General features: G+C 42.7%; 1 protein-coding gene across 3 annotated transcripts in view; it reads right to left on the bottom strand.

Moving 5' to 3' along the window:
* Positions 1-9,857: 9,857 nt before the first annotated feature.
* atxn7l1 (ataxin 7-like 1) overlaps positions 9,858-18,464 on the bottom strand; it is a 32,118-nt gene continuing 23,511 nt past the window's right edge. For all 3 annotated transcript variants that reach the window (XM_080492345.1, XM_080492344.1, XM_080492343.1), the window contains 5 exons: positions 18,166-18,379; positions 17,486-17,607; positions 16,435-16,938; positions 15,220-15,466; positions 9,858-14,154 (listed from right to left, as the gene is read on the bottom strand). In XM_080492345.1, coding sequence (XP_080348471.1) covers positions 14,137-14,154; positions 15,220-15,466; positions 16,435-16,938; positions 17,486-17,607; positions 18,166-18,379 — 1,105 coding nt within the window. In that variant the 3' untranslated portion in view covers positions 9,858-14,136. The remainder of the gene's footprint in view (positions 14,155-15,219; positions 15,467-16,434; positions 16,939-17,485; positions 17,608-18,165; positions 18,380-18,464) is intronic.

Below are 18,464 nucleotides of genomic sequence, written 5' to 3'. Positions count from 1 at the left end.
CAAAGCAACAGCACGAGCATTGCGCAGCGCCGGACTTCCCCACTTCTGTGCAAACTGTGCGATCCGTCCAAAACACTTTAATGTTTTATTATTGCTTTTTTGTTTATCTCAACCAGGCTGTCCTCTGCCTGGTAAAAGCCAGCGAACCAGAGCGCAGGGCAGCCGCCGTTTCTCATGGCACGATTTGCATCGCCCCCCTATTATCCCCCGAAAATCTCCTTTTACACGGTTATATTGTCAGCCGCGGGAGGAGAAAAAAACGCCACTATTTTCCAGCCACAAAGGGGCAGCTCAACTTGATCAAAGGAAGAGCCAAGTATAAAATGCACCTTTCACGGCGTTAGGAGAGAGAGAGAGGCCCCCTCGTAACGATTGCAGCATGGCAGGGGAGTGCGGCGTAAAGACGAGCTAACCCGAATAAAACACACACAAAGACAAGGTGCAACGCTCGCAGGAAAACCTCCATCGCCACCGTGGCGGCGACACTAAGACACCCCCGGTCATTTTGATGAGCCCGGGGCCGTCGAGAACCGCAACGTTATGAATGTAAAACGCTGCGTTTTGCGGCTCCGTGCCACCTTTTCCAAGAAGCAGCTTGGCGCACAGGACCGGTGACCCTTCCATCTTTGCGCGTCCTTCTACCGAGCCAAACCGCCAACTAACGCACAATCCGACCGGCCGATGTTGAATAAAACACATCGCGGCAGCCGGCCGCGTCTTTCAGGAAGCAAAACGCGGCGTGTGGAGGCTGCTACAAGTCTCTGAAACTATTCCTCTCCCCGCCGCGGCCAGGCAGAAACAAGAGGGCGATGACGCCATTTTCTGCAAAAACAACCACGCTCGGGAAGCCAGAGCGAAGGAGGTTTTAACCCGCTCCGCAGCCCTCCAGCGTCCCGCAAACGCATCGAAAAGCAGATCCTTACCTTGGATTTTGCCGGATCGGGGTCCGAATAGCGTGTTTGCGGCGGGGCTGGGAGTGCGCGGCGGCGGCCGCTCGCTACTTGGAGTGCGGGAGCTTGTTTATCTCGCCTCGCAGCGTCCCCCCGGTTCCACTCTGAGCAAGTTCCTCTGCGAGCCGCTTCGCCTTTGTGCACCCGGAGGAGCCTCTCGAGCGTTCGGCCGGGGCTCTGCGCAAAGGTGCACGCTCTGCGTCCGATTGCGGCTGGAGAACGCAGACGCCTCGCGGTGCCGTGTGGCGAGAGGGAGGGAGGATGACTCCTCGCGACGGGAGAAAGTTGACGGACCGCTGCGCTGCGCTGCTCGGCACCGCCGCGGCCGCGCGGCTCATCTCTCACCCAAAACGCGCAACCGTTTGTGAGGACGCGGGGCTCTCCACGACGCCCCGCGACGCAAAGTGTGGTTACTTACCCCTTCCTCCCCCCCCCCCCCCCCCCCCACCCCCCACCTACCCCCCTCCTCCTCCCCCCCCAGAAGTTCACGCATCACATCCATCACTTTATACCGGGCAAACAGTTCTTTAAACAAATCCAATCTGACAGCTAAGGATGTGTGGCACAAAATGAAAACACCTTCATTTTCTGTCATAACTTCACAACGTTCTCCACAAAAAAAACAGCATTTAAGCTATTTATCTGTGACACTTGCAAATAAAATGTAATAATACCAATCACACATTGGACAAAAAGGCGATTTCACTCGATTAGAAGTTCCCCCGGGGATAATTTTACTTGTTTTTATCTCGCAAAGTGTATGAACAGGTGTTTCGATCGTATTTGGATGCGGGTTAATTGAGGCCCGGCTTTGGAGCCGTGAACACAACTTTTTATGACACTTTTATCTGCTGCATTCAATCCAATTTCCACAGGATTTCCATAATCACCAATACAAACTTTGTAAAACATTTCAATGGGGCTTTTTGTATGATATAGTAAAGTATAATCACATTTATCCTTTAACTTGTAGGTTTGGTAGAAGGACGTGGAGCTAGAAATTAATATCAAATGAAAGTTTAGCTCCACCACACGGCTTCTGCAACTAGTTTACACCAAACCACGAATATATTAAAACGTTTTGTGCCAGAGTTTTAATGAAATAACAATAAAGGGAGTTAGTCGCCACTTTAGCTCAAATTCAATGATGCTAACACGTTAGCATCCTTAGCTCCTGTTTTGAGGCTGTAATAAAGTTTCCACATGCAGGAGAGGAAATACTTTACAAACATACATTTCTTGCATACAAAGCGAATTTCTTAACCCTAATAAGGACGGTGAATGTGGTTAAAGCCTCCTCGGGAGAGGTTAAGTTGACTTACCTTGTTCACTGTTAGCTCCAGGTCTTACTGAGGCGAGAATATTTTACATTTAATCCAAAATAAAAGACAAATAAAGAACGTTTATGAAGAATTATTCACTATGACGGAGTTTTAACCGAGACAGTTTGGATGAGCATAGCCAACGAGCTTGTGTGCCTCATTAAGAAAGTACAGATAATTAAACTAATTAACAGCAGCTGGAATCAACATCACAATATTCATCTGTGTGATGATCCAAAAACCTATTTTAGTTTACTGTGTCGTTGGAAGGGAGGTAAAACTTTGTCACTATGGATTCATTTGACATTATTTTGCCTAATTATATAGGAATATTACAGTCATGTTTGTCTTTTTACTGATATGTATTCAGGTAGGTTCATCACAGTTCAAACAAACACCAACAGTCCCATTAATGGGCAATTTTGAAACAAGTAGATTCAAACCTGTGACCTTCTCACTGTGACTGAACAGAGTAAACCACTAAAACATGTTTCCACTTGAAATTAACAGGCCCATTACAAGCTGCAGCAGAGAGTCGACCCATAATTTCAACTTTATTTATGGATAATATATCCAAAAGTAAAAAATCTATGGACTAGAATCATGCTTAGTGTATTTCATACATGATTATATTTCAGTTATAACAAACAAAACATAGAAAAGGTGGATGAAATTGAGTTGATTGTGAGGTTTTTAAACTGATGGACTTCAACACAGACATACTTGCTTGCAGTGGATCAAACCAGTTCAAGAAATATCAGCGGATACAATCAATATATTATTTGATTGACCAGGAAGTGAAAATAGGCTTTAAATATCAGCATATCTTACAAGATACCATGCTGCTCCCAATAAAAAAAAATCTATAAAATCATCATTTCCTCAACCAAAATAGGAAAACTAGTTTGAAGTAATTTATGTGTGTTTAAATAACTATTTTAAAAAAAGAAGCCTATTTGATGGGCATATTCTATTTACATGTGCAGTAAAACAAGAATATTGTGAAACTGTTAGTGATTGGAAAATGTTTTTACATTGATAAATACACTGAATTTCTTGAAGTCTGTGGTAAAATAATGTAGCTCAAAAAACCCTTATGTTATGTTTTATGTTATACAACAGCCGTGGTAAACTCTTGATAAAATAGATAAATCAATCACAAAAATGCTATTATAAAGTGTTTAATTAGGGATCAAGAGTTGTGAAATGGCTCGTTTCTGATATATTACCACAATCAAAAGTACTTCAAAGTGTTTCAAAGTACTTCAGCTCTAAACATATCGAGGTATCTGGAGGTGGTGTTTTTTTTTTTTTTAGATAAAATTATAGTTTTAGACCTACTGGGTCAGTAAAAAAGAACCACAAGCTACAGGATCATGTTGCATTCCACTTTAAAGGAATTACTTTTCATAATTCTTACAAGTTTAATAGTCACACAGAAATAACAGCGTAAAGGGGTCTGCACTGATCTGTTCAAATCATATACACAGGATTATCTACAAGTGTTGCTGCATCTCATTTCCACGTGGCTGCAAGAAGGCAGCATTGTTAGAATTGATGCTATCACAGAAGCCAGTTTCCCCTCCACCTGGTAACTCCTTTTAATGAGGAAACTGCATCAGCCCAAGGCCTTGAAATGCACAAAAAACAAAACATGCCATCATTAAACCATAACTGTCACTCTTGTGTTACCTTATGTGGGCATGGTTAGGGAAAGTTGTCCCACAGTCACTAAGGAACGGGTGACATCTTGATCTGGATAAACCGTGAACAAATTGATGTGTTACACCTCCCGAAGTAAGGAACGTTCTACCCTGTTAATACTTTTTTTATTTTATTTCCCGTACAAGTCGAGCATCTTATGTTAGATCTGACCACTATGTGAATTAAAGATCCCATCTTGAAACCCCCCCCCTCAAAAAAACAAAAAAAAACAAAAACTAATTCATGTTAAGAAAAGCACTCATGGCATTGAATGCAACGTGGGTCCAAAGCATGCTTCTTTTTTTTTTTGGAGGAGTTCTATGAGTTATAATCCCTGGCAGCTCTTTGCTTCAGGCCCATGAGAGCCCACAACAAAAGGTGCCCACCACTATCGTCTATACACAATTAACTAAAGCACCAGCATTATTCCATTATCATAAGAATGCTGTTTGCAATGGGGGGAGAAACTCCTCGGCATTCATGGCCGTGGTCGAATGGAGCTGAGCGCTTTTATCTTCTCAATTACATGCAGGCTGCATTCATCACACCACCTAGTGACATGTTTGGACACTTTTTTGTGCATGAGAAATTATTCATTTTTTGCTGGTAATTGAAATAGTCTGTTTGTAAATATAGCAAGCGGGGCTTATTTGGGGATTTGCCTCTGAATGATACTCGATTCCAAGGGGGATTGCAAAGACAAACCAGATGAACAGATAAGATAAAAATCTAGAAATCAGGCCATTAAACTGGAGCGGAGATTAGAAGTGACAATGTTGTAAAGAAAACAGGACATCCGTAATCCGATTCATTAACTTTCTCCCTGATTTATGCAGTTAAAGTAGTTTATGACACTTTCTTCTTCTTCTTCTACACCTTATAATGTTGCCAATCAGCCTCCTTAGGCTCGAGAGTATCTGCCATTGCTGGAAGCTGTGTGGTGGCTGCTGCAATTATGAATTCACAAGACAACCTGTGCAGCGATTGTTCATCCCAGCAGGAGGACCTGAATAAATAAAGACTAAATAAAAGCATCTCCTCGCTCCGAGGTTAACATCGTTTGCTTTGAATCCCTTTTTTCCCCCCCTCTGATGTAATTTAAGGCTGATGAGATGTGTGGGGGGTGGGGGTGGGGTCATGTTAAGAGGTAACTGACCACAAGGTGTCAATGTTGCGGGGAACATGTCCGGCTGCATGTCGTTTGGGTGCATGAGTGTAATGTAAAAATGACAAATAAATAAATAAGGCTGCGAGGAAAGCAGCGGGAAGAAGTGCCTGCTGGATGTCATGCTCAAATAAATCTAATTGGATGTAGTTATTTGTCTGGAGAGCAGTAATAGATGGCAGTAGAGCCATCTGTACTTAGAACCACAGCCGCGGCTTCAGTGCCGTCTTGTGTTTGTCACAGCAGCAGCTTACAGAGGCCTCCGTGAGTCCAGACCTGACAGACCAGGTTTCTGTCCCAGGACTCGATTGATAATCTAATTAATTTATTGGACTCCACCTAGTTTTGTCTGACTTTTATTTGTTTTTGTTAATTTCCATAAGTGACCATCTCAAAAAACTATTACAAGCCTGTGGGAGGAAAGCAGAGAACACCAAAGCACACTTATAAAGAACATGCAAACTCAACTCAGAAAGGGGAATCAAACCGTCCACTCATGCCGCCGCGGCCCGCTGCTTCCATCTCCTACTTAAAAATGAACTGTGAGCACAGTGGCCGAAATGTAGATAAGTAGTTTAAGAAAATGGATCAATAAAGTAATTTAAAGTCGTTTCTGCAGAACAATGATCACGTAGAAAAAAAGTGCAGGCGTGGCTCCATCCATCTTCTTTTCCAACTTTCTTCACTTTTTAGAGGTGCGGTACTACACACAGTACTACACAAGATGAGAATACCTGGAGAGGGCCGACGCATGCACAGGGAGAACATGCAAACACGACACAAACAGTCATATAACATCGCATTTTATGACGCAACAACAGGTGACCTTCCATGAACTCACTTGAACTAAAGAATACAAAGAGTACTATTCAAAAGTTATGCTGGGAAAAAGACACAATAACGTCAATTCTAACCGATTTGTGAGTTTTTGGAAGAAAATGGGTGAAATGAAAACCTGAAAGACAGGCTGGATTTAAAAAGACAACAAAAGCTGCTGCTTTATGAATATGAATGTGGCGCCCAGGAGGTGACTGCTCTTCATTAAATGCATGAGAGGCCCTCAAATGACTGAAATAAAATTCAATGGATTTTATACTGAGAAACCAGCAGGGTCTGACATGGCTGATCTTTGCTGGAAATATAAGCACACAAAAAAAAAAAAAAAAACAGCAGTGAATTCAAAGAGACTGAAATTCAGATTTGCAGGATTGCAATAGTCTGATCAACTGAGAAATGTCTGACATCTCCAGCTGATCAACACGTTTCAAAGAGGATTTTACTTTTAATATGAGACTCTGACAAGAAGACAGACTCATGAGTGCAGATCTTTAAAGCAAGAGCCTGTCACTCATCTTTGATGGACGGATGGCAGATGGATGGATGGATGGATGGATGAAGATGATTGATGACAGATGGATGGATGGATAAATGGACAGATGAATAGATGATGGGTGGATGAACGGATGGACAGATGGATGATGGATGGATGGGCGGACGGATTGATGGACAGCTGACGGATGGATGAATGAACAGAAAGATAGATGATGGATGGACAGATGGATGGCTAATGAGTGGACAGATGGATGGACAGACGGACTGATGGACAGCTGACGGATGGATGAATGGACAGAAAGAGATGATGAATGGACAGATGGATGGATGAACAAATGGATAGACAGACGGATGGACGGACATATGAATGGATGGATGAATGAACAAATGGACTGACAGATGCATGGATGGAATGATGAATAGATAGATGGAAGGATGAACGGACGATGGACGGATGAATGATGTGGATGGACGAACACATATATGGATGAAAGGATGGACGGACGGATGATGCGTGGATGAATGGATGGATAGATGAACAAACGAATGGACAGATGACTGGATGGATGGACGTCACACATTATTTCAATTCCAACTCAATGACTTTGTATTTGTCCAAACACCCAAAAACAACCTGTGCACAGGAACAAGGTGCAAACTTTAAAGGTTCCCCGTCGTGCAGCAGACTCAAACCAGACACTTTCCTGCCGTGAGGCAGCAGTTCAATCCACTTCTCCACGACAGGGAGAACTGCTATATAACTGCTGTGAGTAAACCTCACTTTTCTGACGTTTGATTGACTGAGTCCTCCCTCTTCTTCATTTGTGGTGCCGTCACATTCTGCCAAATCCATGATTTTACATGTGAGAAGGATCGATGCTGCTCACTCAGTTGCTTACAAAATTATCCTAAGCTGAAAAAAAACAAAAAACAACTAATGGGCAATTCCTAATAATTCTTTTTCCCCCTATTTCCTCTGTTTATTCTGTCGTCATCAGTCCCTGTGGGTCTCCAGCCACTTCTGACTCAGTCTAATTAGCAGTTCTACACAACAATCAGTGACCGCACAGAAAAAAAAAAAAAAAAGGAGGGGAGAATAAAACCCACTAATGATTAGTATCAGCGTAATATAAAAGACATAAAATCACTTTCATTATTCGTTTTTAATATCAGATGAAACAAAGTGTGTTGAGCCTGGAAAGCAGCGACGCATCGTCCCAACTGATCCGTGTGCCTCCGGGATTCCAATTAACAATATTTAACTCAACCAAAAATGATAAAAGATGATTTATTGCCAATGCTAAATATAAATTATACCCCGCCCCCCCCCCCCAAAAAAAAGAAAAAAGATCCATCTTTTCTGATTCTGCAGATTTCCTTGTGTGCACTGACAGATGAAGGGCCTTTCCTTGAACAGGCTGCAGACGATCATGGACACTAAGAACCGTGATGCTGAAAGTTTCACGTCGCACGACTTTTCTCTTTCATTACAGAACAAGAGACTGAACGCTCAAGCTGCTTCCAGTGACGACTGAATCTGAACAACGGACGACCACGAGAACAAGATTTCTCCGTCTGGCTTCGTAAAACGTTCTCAAACCCCCCCCCCCAAGAAGCAACGAAGGGGATGTTTTGTGTTCATCAATACTGACAAAATTTGGTGGGGCGACGGTGTCAGGGGCTGGGTGGGGGGATGGGGGCACTTTTTTTTTTTTTTTTTTTTGCTGTCCATTCGGGACTCGAGGCTCGACCTTGACCTGGCGAGTCATAAGCCGTCCTCTGGTGGGGGTCTTTCAAAGTAAAGCGCAGCACTGTTGTGTTGATAAAGAGGATCTGGCTGACAATGATTAGTAAGAGTGGAAGCCACAACCGAGAGGTTAAAAAGGCAGTGAAAGTTGCTGTGACTCATGTTTTATCCTCCAATACTCAAGACCCCCACCCGACCCGAGAGGACTGCAGCAGATCCTTTAAGTCCTGGAAATTGTGAGGTGGACCCTCGGCCATCCATGACCCTATGACCCTGGTTCGCCGGTGGTCTTCGGGTTCAGGCTTCATTTCTCGAGACGCTCGTTATTTTACACTCGCATCCCTGCACGTGCCAATTTTTATTCTCTCTAACAATCAAACACGAGTTGGATTGTCGTACACTTTTAACTAAGGAATCACCCGATTTTCAAGTTTTAGAAAGTCAACGGTGCGACACAAACCATCACTGGGTCACCAATGTTCAATTTCATCTGGACGGTTTTGAGAACCTAAACGCTGTAGTTTGAATGATCAACTTTAGTTTATTTTTTTAAGAATACAGTAAAGCTGCAGATACTTAAGTTGAAGCCTCCACACAGAGTTAACAGATAAAGTGTTGAAAGTACACATATATATATATATATATATAAACATACCTTATTAATTTAAAAGAAAGTTTCTGCAGAATGTGGGTTTTTGCTTTAGAAATGTGTATTTTCTGTCTGTACGCGAGTGAGTTTTCTTTGAGTCCTTCAAAATGAACCCTTTTCTCTGTTGTAGCACAGAACGTAGATAAAAACAACTATTTTCACAAAATCAAACAATTTCAATCAAAAATTCTAATCTCTACATAAAGACATTTGAAATGACAGATTCTGGTGGAAAATGCAATGAAATGTCCCCAAAAAACCCTATAAGTGTTTTATTTTGGGTGTTTTCTGAAACGCCCCCTGACAACATGGGCTGCAGTGATTAATGCCGTTTTTTTTTTTTTTTTTGCATGTTCTCCCCGCGTGTGTGAAGGTTTCCTCCCACAGTCCAAAAACACACAATTCTAAATTGGTGCGAGTGTGTGTGTGGTTGTCCGTCTGTCTCTGTATCAGTGTGACTGTCCACTATCCTGCTGTGACGCAGCAATTTTTCGCTTGTGGGATTAATATCTTTATATTAAAGTAGTTATCTTTTTAACTCAGACAGCCTAACTGAATGAATAACCTCGTTTTTAGGAGTTTCAGGAGAAAAGCAATATAATGGATCCATAATATCCATCCGTACTCAGAAAACATCTCTTTATACTTTACGGCAATAAAGCCAAAAGAGAAAAATTGACCTGGAAATCTCAGAAGACCCCCGCAGTCATCAGTGAGGACGAGCTGCCTCCAAAAAGCTGCGAGAAATCTCAGCTTGGACATTCTGGACTCAACAGCACTGGCGCCGGGCTGCTGGGGGCAAAAATAAGAATACATGCAAAAACAACAGTACAAACATATCATGAGACGCCAACAAATTTTTCTTTTTTTAAACTCAAAACACATTCGATTCATATTTGCACCGATGACAAGTACATAATACACGTTTCCTTACAATACAAAAAAAAAAAACACAAACCCACTTTCAATCATTTAATAAAAGCTTGGATACAGGACCATTTGTACAGCATGTGTTACATTTGTTTTGATGGGAAATCCTTATTGTAATCCAACTGCAGGACTGAATAACACCCCCACACACTCCCAAAAAATAAAAAATAAAACACGGCATCATACAAGACATTCAACATTCACCACAGTTTAGATCGGATCATAACAACAGTGTGCTGGTTCACGGGCCAACTTCTCTCACTGTCGTTGCCAGAAAACCTTAAAAATATATAATTTTCAATATCTCAAATATTTATATAAATAGAATTTTGATTAAATATCTGGGCAATATGACAAAGTGCAAAAGAAAAAAAAATGGAACGAGGAGGGTTTGAAAACAAACTGTTAACACCTCCAGAAGATTCAACAGCAGAGACGAGAAACAACAAGTCTGAAACTCAGCATGTGAGAGATTTGTACATTTTAGCTGCAACAAACAGTCACTTCCCACTTTTACAACTATAAACAGCGAGTCGGGGTGCGTTCTCCCCCGGGAAAATAAAATGCGAGAGGTTACAATCTTTCATCTGTGGACACGTGTAAAGGGGGACGAAATGAATCTTTCCACTCAAACCAGCGACTTGTAGCGACTGAGAACCACAAGAAAACCTCACTACATAGCAACGCTGAGCTGTTGGCGATTTTGACTTTTCCCCCGCGTCAGCACGTCGGGGCAGCGGGAGGCCACCAATCAGAGGAAATGCGCCGGTGAGATTTGCTTAGTTTTGCGCTCAAAAGGCCCGTGGACTGTACGAAGCAGGTGTGTCGACGGGGAAACAAAGACCAGCGACACTCGCGTTCAAGCTGCGGAGTCTCACACGCCGACGAATGATGGGTCGTCATGGGAAGCACTTTGAGGACAAATAACAACCGCTTATGTACAATTCGATCATCACCTGTGCTGAAAGACACCGACGTAAAAATACGACAAGTCCTACGGGTGAAGACTCCCACGCCGCCGTAACGCAAAGCGCGACACTTTGACCAACGGCAGCCACAGATAAAGACGAGACGCTTTTCCAGGTGACCTAAAGGTTTGTTTGCTTTTACACACAAGACGACATTCAGCTTGTCATTTTTATCCCGTCGAATGTTCATTTTTCTTTCATTTTCATACTTTCACATCAAGTTTATCAATTATTTAATACCACTGTTTTTTTTTTGTATTTTAACTAATAGTAAAAAAAAAGAAAAAGAAAAGAAAAGGCCCCGTTAACATGATAATGTTTAAGTGAACACGCAAAACTTCCATTGCGTTTTGGAGTTTCCATTTACACAACAATGGTGATCAAAGCCACTAAAAGTGCAACTTTTTGAAAGAAGCTTCAAAAGGTGAAACTTTTCCAAAATACCTGGAAAAACGCAACTTTCTGTAAACGCTCCGGCTCTGCTTGCTACTTGGACGTGCACCTTGGCCGTGGGAAAAAGTTCTTCTGTACATGTGTGAGCAGATGGACAGTAACAATGGCGGCCTCCAGAGTGGCATGACTCATGACTCTCTGGTTTTATATCCAACTTCCTCGTCCGTCCATACGAATGTCAGTTTTTTGTTAAAGTTTATAGCGTATTGTTGCCTCTGCCTTTTTCACTTGAAACGCTGTGTACACGGGCCATAGTGAATGCACAGGATCACAGGTTTTAAACAAAGTCGTCATGTTAAAGCTACAAAAAACTGAACAGAGCCTGGATACTACGGTGACTCACTGCTGCCGCCTAAAGCCCAAAAGTGGCATTACTTAAATTTCCATACTGCACCTTACACTTCCCTGGCGTCCGATCGGTCGGTAACGTGGAGTGTATGCATTCAATAGAGTCTGAAGGATTCAAAAGCCTCGAAAGGAATGATGGCGCTGCACTCTGCACACTCACACGCTGAAGAAGAAGAAGAAACGGTACCTTGCTTGAGGGGGGCGAAAACGCTGAAAAGTGAGCAAATTCATTTTGACCCGGCTCTGACTCGACGTAGCACAGCAAGTCCAGCGTAATCGCGCCGAGGCGAGGCCCATCGGCCTTGGAAGATAAAGACGGTTAAAAAATACAGCTATCGTTTTCAAACATTGGAAGAAGTATGAAAAGGGTGGAACCACAGGCAAACAGGAATGTGGGGCCCTTGATATGAAAATACAAACCGGGGGGCCTGGCGTCACCAAAACCCACCTCCGTCCTTCAACAGGTAACACTTACTTAATTAGCATCTGAAACAACTGGCGACTTGCCGGCCCGTCGTCTTTACAAAAACATTATCTTAACAAAGACGGGGCCGAGGGGAGGATCGAAAGTGATAAAAGTCACCAAAGTGAAGTAAAAACTGCATCATTATGGATCCTCCACTTCAACAGCACTGAACATAAACACTTATAGAGCACGTGGGTCAATGATGTCACACATTTTGAAACAATTCTAAAATTTTAAAAATCAGTCTGAAATCTGAAATGGTGTGACTGGTTTCTTTCATCAAACAAAAAGAGACAATATAATATAGTTTTAAAGCCGTCAGGATCCATACGCAGAACAAATCCCACCTTTACTCCAGCTAGTCTGAAACTATTCTAATCAGAAGGCTCTGCCAGGTTTTTATATATAATATAGTCTGCAACTGGGCATTTTAATTTGCCTTGATCAATCTCAAATGTTGTGCCTTTTATCAGAATTTGTGAAAAGAAAATGGGATGGACTGATTCAGGATTTCTCTTTACACTCCCACTTTGAGGCTGGAAAACGCATGTATATGTATATGAAATAATTTTAACTTCTCGTTTTGTGGTTACAACATCTGACATCTTTATCCTCTATTCTGCATTAGAATTAAATGAACAAACTCTGTACTTTTGAAACAACCAAAAAGTAAAAAATCTCTTCATTGTCTGTGTAGCCTTCATTGACCCACATACTGTATACACAGAAATACACAGCGCTGAAATGGTACCAAACAATTGAGATGCAGTTTAAAAGTCAGTAACTACATCAATTAAGACTATTTCTTTCACAATACATACGTGTGTGATTGATATATATATATATATATATATATACATATATATGGTATAAAAGTTGGAAATGTTGGTTCACTTCTGCAACTACTCTTGGAAGTTTTGAGAAACCGGGCCGACGCCATCGTCATTATCAAACACGGACAAAGGCTGAATCTTCCCTCTTTCGCCGCAGATGTACTAAAAGGGGACCGTTATTAATAAATATAAAAATAATAACAGATATGTACACAATTCCAACAACATGAACTATAATAATACTTTCAACATTTCTTCAAAATGCCATAGAAATATTCTGTTTGCTGAAAAAAGTCTCCGTAGCTCAAACCTCGGCGGTCAGTTAAGAGAATCATTATTCAAGAGCGATAAATTATTGTACAAAAACAGTCATTCGTCCGACACTGCGGTAATAAATTCCGTGTAGGAGTTTGTATTTCCTGCGGTCTTGAAAATGAATTGAGACGTCTTCCTCTCGCGAAGTACGATGCATCGACGTGGTGCCGTTGGCAACACAGATCTTTTCTTCTTCCCTCGTGTGAACAGGTCCTTGTGTGGCACTGCTGGAGACGGCTCTGGAGTCGGCGGAGGACACGAGGGGGAAGCGGGGGCAATAAGTGCACTTTGAACACAGGCATGCCGGGTTGGGACAGGGAGCGCGGCGAGGCAGACGGTAAACAGAGGATTTGACAAAAGTTGTTTTGGTACGCAAGGAAACAAAGGAAAGAAGACAAGGAGGCTAGAAGAGAGGAGAAACGTTGGATAAAACCCAACTGGACCTGCTGTTAGCTCTCCTGGCTTTGTGCATTGAGGAAAAAGCTAAAATAAAGGGGGGGGGCGCGGCGCAGCTGAAGTCTGAGTCCTACAGTAGTCGTGTCGGTTGGTCTTTCAACCATTTAACTTCCCAAAACAATCGCAGATATTAGTCCAGAAACATCTACAAGTGCTATTATGAACAAAAGCCTTGAAAACGTGAGGCAAATTCCCTTTTCAGAAGATAGGGTCTTTGAAAACTGGTTTGGTGGAGATCACCAGCCAACCACAGCGACGCAGAGCAGCTTTCCAACCAAATGATCCAAGGCGAAGGACAGGAAGTCACCGCCCCGCCAACTGTGGGCAAAGACTTCAGAGGCCCCGCCGTCGCAGCACGGTGGCAGAACCGACCGCGGCCACTGGGTGGAGAGGAGGCGTCTGACCGGTGCCGTCTGTGGAAGGGTGGCGAGGTCAAAGGTCACAAACGGTGGCGTCCCGCACAGCTGCCCAACGTCCTGCCCGGGAAACTGGCTTCTGTCAGTGATGCAACTTGGCCTGCGGAGAGAAAATAACAAGATTTATGCAGCCATTTTCATTTCCGGCAACTCGCGTTTGAGAATTAGAAAGGATCAGAGGAAGCCGTTAGTAAAGCTAAAACAATTTGAAACTCTCTCCGTGTGTGACAGTAGATGTTTTTCTGATGCGTTCACATATTAAAATGCAACAGGTTTTAATCTAAAGTTTATACTAGAGGCTTTTACATGTTCTACTTTTGTTTGTTTCCTTTTGTAAATAGTATTCACGACTTTTATCGAGTTCTTTTTGTAATCTTACACTACGTAGCGTGAATATTTTGAATTCGGGATCTGTCTCAGTGAAAATAAATCAAGTTTGATCAGTTTAGTGAATATGAACAAATGAGATTTAGTATCTCAAAATGGGGCCAAGAGTAAAATATTTATTCCTTTGAAACAGCTTTGGAATAAATGTGTTTTATTTTTTTCCAAGATGACAGTAGAGACATTGCCATTAGAATCATTCATTAAAGTTCGCTGGCTGAAATCCTGCTTCGTATCAATTCTAAACATTATGCACGACAGGTTGATTAAAATGTGACTAATAAAACGGTTAAAATTTCAATAAAGTAAGACTTTGAAAATAATTGGATTGCTCCTCTGAGGCATCTACAACATGATAGCGCCGTGATCCTGTGTCTTAAATCTATAACCTGACTGAAGCACCTTTTAGTGAAAAAAGCTCCGTTTTTATTCACACAATTGTTCAAAGTCCAGCTGGTATTTAACAGCTTTCTTTCTGTTTTAGCGTAACATTTTACAAAAGGAGTGATCGCCATAACAATTAGAAAATCTTCACATCTCCCTCAGCTTTCGATCTTGTCTGTTCGTTTATCTGTGTTTCACTCAAAAATAAACAATGTCTTCCCTGTTGATCGCTGATCAATATTTGTAGCTTGTTGTAAGACGTCCTTGTGAAGCTGGCGCACAAAGAAACTCCCAGCTGACTCCCAAGATTGATTTGAAAAAAATAAATAAATAAAAAGATCCAATCTGAACACAACAGAATATACCCGGTAAAACAACGTCAACCGGTGAGACTTACCTGTCTGGACGACTCGGGCCCTGAAGCCAGTATGCTGTCGTTCCCTTTCCCGAAGAGGCTCTCCAGACCGTCTGACCTGCTCAGTTTGCTGGCTTTACCTCTGTAGGAGCTGGGACTCCTTCTCTTCCTCCCTTCTGCCCCTCCCCCGTAAGCCAAGGGCCCGGTGGGGGGTGCCATGGGCTGATGGGGAGCCGAAGCCGGTTCTCTGTTGGGCGAGTAGGGTATACTGGAGGCAGCATGTTCCCGGCTGAAGGGAAAAGAGGAGAAAATAACTATTAATGACATTTATGAGCTCCAGAATGGTTGATTTGAGTTAACTTATCATTGATTACAGAGACCCGTAGGACTAAAAAGTGTCTTCACAGCTTGTCATCTACTTTTTTTTTTTTAATGAATCACCAGCTCATTTGTACAGATGCTACAATATGTGCTAAGCCATTTAAAAAAGTTTTTTTTTTTTTTCTTTCTTTAATTCAACAACAAAAACACTGAATCAAATCCATTTAGAAGTATTTGGATGTTGAAGCAATGCAAATTAAGTGAAATATTAATGAAGTTTGAATGCCACAGTTGTCACATGCAGCATCACGTGGCAGCAGATGGGGCGACAATATAGAGAAACGCCTTTCATCTGGGGACAAAAAAAATAAATAAAGTGAAAAGCAGCATCCAACAGGTCTATTATTTTCCGCAGTGTGGGAGAGTCGCCCTCCTGTAATAGAGACAGCTCACAAAATGGAAGAGCCACCTTTTTGTACTGCAACACATCAGAAAACTGGAGTTTGGACGTCGATAAATGATTTTCACTGCATTTATGTTGATTTATGCCTAAAGATGCATCTCACACAGACACTTTGCCTGATTTTAAGGCTTCAAGCCAATTACAAAACATGAAATATCAGCAGCTGTTTCTGTGATATGTAGTATGCCGATTATGGGAGCTTGTAACCAGATGTTGGCTGGGTTTGAATCCCGAAGCGAGTCCCTGAGCAAGGCACTTAACCTCAACGTGTATGAGAGGAATGACATCTGGCTTAAAAATTGTGCCAAATCATATAAGCCGTAACATGACCACCTATATGGCCATTTTTCAGTTGTGTGTAGTTTAGAAGACAAATTCTTTCCTTCTGTAAGCGGATAAGAAATCTCTCTCTTTGTGAGTTTTTGTCTTCCCCCCCCCCCCCCCCCGTTTTTTTAAATGACCTCAGGACTCACCTGTTCTGTGAGTTGTGGCTTTGAGACCCCTCAGGTTTGGACAGCCAGTCCTCCGGGCTGCTCCAGAGTCCAGCACCCCCACGGCCGAGTCCCTTTTTCCTGGCAGGGGAAGCAGCAGCACCCCCTGAGCCTTGTAACGTTGGATGAAAGCTGCTGCCGTTCCTCTTGTGATTCTCCACAGTTGGAAACAAGGAGGAAGACGAGTAAAAAGAGTTCTTCCTCCTTTTAGATCCCGCTGCGGGGTCCTCCGTGTCTTTGGATGGGCGACTGGCTTTGTGAGCGCCGTTACGGGCTTTCCCCTGCGCCAAATGCGGCGCGCGAGTCTGCGGGGAGTCTCTGATGTTGAAGACTACGGCTGTCGCTGCCGACTGAGGAAACGTGGCGGTGTAGGAGAGGGCGCTGGAGGGGGAGGAGGGCAAAGGAGCGTTCTGGGAAGTAATGGAGGAGGTACCGGAGGGTGAGGAGGAGGAGGAGAGGAGGCTGTCAGCTGCCAGAGGCACCTTCCTGAAAAACAGAGGGGACGAACTTTCAATTTTAAAAAAATCAGTCCGTTCATAGATAATAAGTTGATCATTATTTCAACTTCACATAAAAATTGATTTATCTGATTTTTTATTTGGTGCTGCTGTTACTCTCAAGATTTTATTTTCAATCAAAACAAATCGGTTTTTTCTGAAGTTTGTTTTATAAATCTAAAACCCTTAAAGCAACTAGTCCTACCATGTAATGTCTTTGTATAATCCTGTTTACACTCTGCATGGATCACTTATGTGATTGCATTGTTTACCTGACAACAGGTGTAAAACACATTTCCATTGCACTGTTTCTCTTTTTTCCTCTTCTTAAATCAAATGCGAACACCGGCTCATAACCAGCATTAAATCCAATTAAGCTTATTCTTATCATTGGCTGATCATAAGTAGTGCCTGATAACATCCACACTGAATTTCAAACAATTTCTTCCCGTCTTTAGAGATAAGAGGCGCATTGATTTCATGTGTTGCTTTATACGTTTACACCAGCCGACATTTGTTATGGAAACATGGCTCACCTCCACATTTGTGCGTTGAGGTGTTTCTCCACCATGCTCTGGAGCGCCAGCCTCATTCGGTCCCACCGCCTGTCAAACACGTAGTGGCCCCGTCCCATGAGCCGGCTGCTGAAGACGCAAAACTTGAGGGGAAAAAGACAGAAACACAGAAAGGAGAGGATAAAGGAGGACAGTCAAAACTCACGCACATGTGGGAAGAATATGCAAACTCCACACTGAACACGGCTGGTACCCAAAGATTTGCATTGGAGCAAATGGTTTCCAGTCTTTACACTATTGCTGCTTCGTTTGTGGTTTTTGATTTACTTTAAACACAAAAAGGAACAGAGGTCAACCTTTAAAATTAAATTCAAAATTAAAAGTAATTAAAAGATAAATTTTTTTGATGGGCATCCAACTATAGCCCTCAGATTTTGGAAAATCTAAATTAAACTCTCACTAATCTCGTGTTTTTTTTCTTCTTCTTTTATTTGATAAAAATACAATTTGAAAGAAAACGTAAAAATGGAAAGTATTGTCTGAAACCTGTGTCAACATGTATTAAATGTATCCGGGATGTTTGAACGAAGAGCTGTGTGAACCGAATTAAACGGTGACCTGATTGATAACAAAATGATATCAGATTGTGCATGCAGCCATTGTCAACAGAAACATATCCATGACACAACTCAACCATTTACCCCTGAAGGCTGTGGGTGATGACTGGAGTAGTGGAAAGCAGGTACGCTGGTGTCTTCTGGAGACTCTGCTTCTCCCTCGTCACTGGAGAGCCGCCCGCCGTCTCCCGCCGACGCCACCCAGCTGTGGGGGGACGGCTCCGAGTTGGAGACGAGGGCAGGCGCTGCTGCTGGGAGCAGAGGAGCGGAGGTCGCTGCAGAGGAGCCGCCTGGAACCCTGCGGAGGGCAGATTAGAGAGAGAAAGGATGGATTAGACGGAGGAACAAGGTGGTTAAAGGGACGGAGAATAGCGGAGAGTAAA

The sequence above is a fragment of the Lipophrys pholis genome (assembly GCF_963383615.2).
Source record: "Lipophrys pholis genome assembly, chromosome: 22".
Lineage (NCBI taxonomy): Eukaryota > Metazoa > Chordata > Actinopteri > Blenniiformes > Blenniidae > Lipophrys > Lipophrys pholis.
The sequence above is the reverse complement of the archived record's forward strand: the minus strand, read 5'-3'. Positions and strand labels throughout refer to the sequence as shown.